Raw genomic sequence first — 3,027 nt, 5'->3', positions numbered from 1 at the left:
ATTCAGGATTTGCATTTTCAAATGCTAAAGTTTGTAATAATATCTCTGAAACCTCATCCCTCCCTACAGCCTGTTCCACAGCTACCCTCAATCTTGCTAGAAAATCAGTATATGGCTCATTGGGGCCTTGCATTGTTTTAACAAAGGAGGGCTGGGCATGGCCAGTAGGCACCACATGGCACCATGCTCATAAAAAGACCTGGCGGACTTGTTCTAAGTCCTGATCAGAGTACTGAGCCTGTTCTCTTAAAGCCTGATAAAGGCCCTCTCCCATTAGCTTGTCCTCAAGAGGACCAGGGGGATTCTGTCCCTCATTAATCCGAGCCTGCTTTCTAGCTTCTTCTTCCCACCAGCTATGAAGTTGCAACCATTGAGAACCCTCCAAGACAGCTTGGGCAATAGATTCCCAATCTAACGGAATGATTAATTTGCCTTTTCCCAATGATTCCAGCATAGCCAAAACAAAGGGAGATTGAGGACCGTACTGCGCTACTGCAGCTTTAAGATCTTTAAAAAATTTATATTCCAAAGGAACGTATTGAACATTTATCACATTGCCATCCTGCTGTCTCTGGATGGGAAATAATTGTGGAGGATCAATAAACCCACCAGGGGGAGCAGGCAAGTCATCATCATGAAGCATAGACAAAGGAAAGGAGAACTGATAATGTTCCCTGCCCACATTGGGCTGATTAACCGCAGTGAGGAAAGGAGAAGCACAAGGAGGAGCAGAAGGTATAGATTTTTTCTCCTCCTTATGGGATTTCCACCATTCCTGGAATAGATGGGTCATTTCTTTAATCTCTTTGCCCTCCTCTGACAAAACTGAAGAAGCCTCCAAATCTGATTCTGAACTATCAGATGTTTCACCATTTACAGAAGGAGGCTCATTGTATCCTTGCCTTCAGGTGATGCAGAAGCCCCACCAACGTCTGACACATCCTCATAAATTATTTCTCCCCTCCTTGAAGCCTTAGATTTAGTTTCATTAGCAGTAGAGAGCAAGGTCAAAGCCTGTGTTATAGCACTACACAAAGTCCATAACTTCAAAGGGATCACATTACCTTTCTGATGTTGCGTTCTCAATTCCTTTTGAATTATTTTCCATTCCTTCAAGTTTAACTGTAACTTAGTTTGACATTGAAACCAATGACAATATTGCTCCACCAAGCGAAAGAGCTCACTCAATCGATGAGTCGAGGCTTTAATGCCTATGGAGTGGAGAAGTCCTTTGACTAACTCCATGTATTGTGTCCGTAATGATGATGAGCAATTCCCCATGACTTTCTGAAAGTTCCTCTGCTAGGGTGACAAATTCCCCATGATTTTCCCGAAAGTTCCCCTGCTATGGATTTAAAATCCCCCCGGGGTTAGTCACCCTTTCGGTTTCACTCGTGCCCCACGTTGGGTGCCAGATGTTGTGAGCGAAATGACACAAAACAAACAGGAGACACACAAGAGACAGACGATACACACACTCCGGCCGGAGGAACAGAACTGCCCAAAACTAATTGTGGTTTATTATTATAAAAGCCCCCCAGGCAGAATTCCAGACTGCATGAATAAGCCTTTTCAGTACAGAACAGGTGCATACATGTTATTGTACAGCAAAGGGGAGTGAAATCCCAGTCTACTGCAGAGTCTGTCCAAAGCCCTCTTTTCCTTCTTATCACAAGAAGGGAATGCTCCCTCGTTTGCAAGGGACCATTAAACTCAAAGCTGTGTCCAGACTCTTTGGCAGAACGCCTCATTTGCAAGGACGTTCAGCCCAAGCAGAGAGACCCGTTTGCAGGCACATCTCTGCTACCCTCTTAACCCTTCAGAATGAGTTGATTAATCCACATACACTAATGAAACTAGAAAAGTTAAGCCCCAACCTGGTAGAATATTCCAAACATGCAAAAGTAGTCTCCTGCTAAGTTTTTCCTGACTTTTCTTGTACCCATTTCTTCTCCCGCCTGCAGAATCTATGATGTATACTGGCTATTTATTTTCCTTTTATCTCATAGGTGTTCTTTGCTGAACACATCAGCAATGTCCTTTTGATCTTTGCATTAGTAGAATCAATGCTGGGCTTCCTGTAAACTTTATCTATCTATCACCTGAAATCACTTTTCTATTACACAAATTCCTAATGGCATTTTTCATCTGGGCATTTCTATACTGGGTATAGATGAAAGCATTTAACATGGGAGTTATCATGGTATAAAACACAGTAACTTCTTTATCAATTGGAAAAGTAGTTGCTGGTATCAGGTACACAAAAATGCAGGGCACAAGGAATATGATGACAGCTGTGATGTGGGAAACACATGTGGAGAGGGCCTTGTGCCTCACCTCCAAACTGTATGTCCTTAGGGAGCACACAATGACCACATAGAAGCCCAACAGGAGGAGGAAGTTTAACAGACAGAGGAAACCACTGTTGGCAGCAATGAAGAGCCCTAGAGTGTGGGTATCAGAGCAGGTAAGTTCAAGCAATGGGTTCAGATCACACATAAAGTGATCTATGACATTAGAACTGCAGAAGGGTAAGTGGAAGATGAAGAGGATCTGTATGGTTGCATGAAGAAAGCGTCCCACCCATACCACTTCAGTTAGCAGCCAACACAACTGCCAGTTCATGATGGTGGTGTAGTGCAACAGCTTGCAGATGGCCTCATAGTGGTCATAGGCCATTGCAGTCATCAGGATGACATCAGCATCTGCAAATAAATGCTCCCCAAATATCTGAGTCATGCATTCATTGAAAAGGATGGTTTTTGTCTCATGTAGAGAATCTACAATCAATTTCAGGTTATTGACAGAGGAGTAACAAGCATCAATAAAAGAGAGATGAGCCAGGAAAAAGTACATTGGGGACCCCAGTAATGGGATGACTGTGATGGTGACCAAGGTGAGCACATTCCCTGCCATAGAGACAATGTAGATGACCAGAAACACAGCAAAGATGACGTTCTGTAGCTTTGGATTCTGTGTGAGTAGGACAAACTCTGTTATGTTGTTCATATTCTCCATGTATATCAT

At 43.2% G+C, this 3,027-nt stretch overlaps 1 protein-coding gene across 1 annotated transcript; it reads right to left on the bottom strand.

Annotated features, from left to right (window-relative positions):
* Window positions 1-2,091: 2,091 nt before the first annotated feature.
* LOC120861646 (olfactory receptor 4C46-like) lies at window positions 2,092-3,027 on the bottom strand. The gene has a single exon (XM_040237350.1). It carries the CDS (start codon window positions 3,025-3,027, stop codon window positions 2,092-2,094), a length of 936 nt encoding a protein of 311 aa, XP_040093284.1.

The sequence above is a fragment of the Oryx dammah genome, unplaced genomic scaffold (assembly GCF_014754425.2).
Source record: "Oryx dammah isolate SB20612 unplaced genomic scaffold, SCBI_Odam_1.1 HiC_scaffold_3, whole genome shotgun sequence".
Taxonomy (NCBI): domain Eukaryota; kingdom Metazoa; phylum Chordata; class Mammalia; order Artiodactyla; family Bovidae; genus Oryx; species Oryx dammah.
This window is presented reverse-complemented; position numbering and strand designations above follow the sequence as displayed.

Bases quoted from the DNA above. Each gene is read 5' to 3' on its own strand.
- LOC120861646 (XM_040237350.1), bottom strand. From the start codon at position 3,027: ATGATATACATGGAGAATATGAACAACATAACAGAGTTTGTCCTACTC.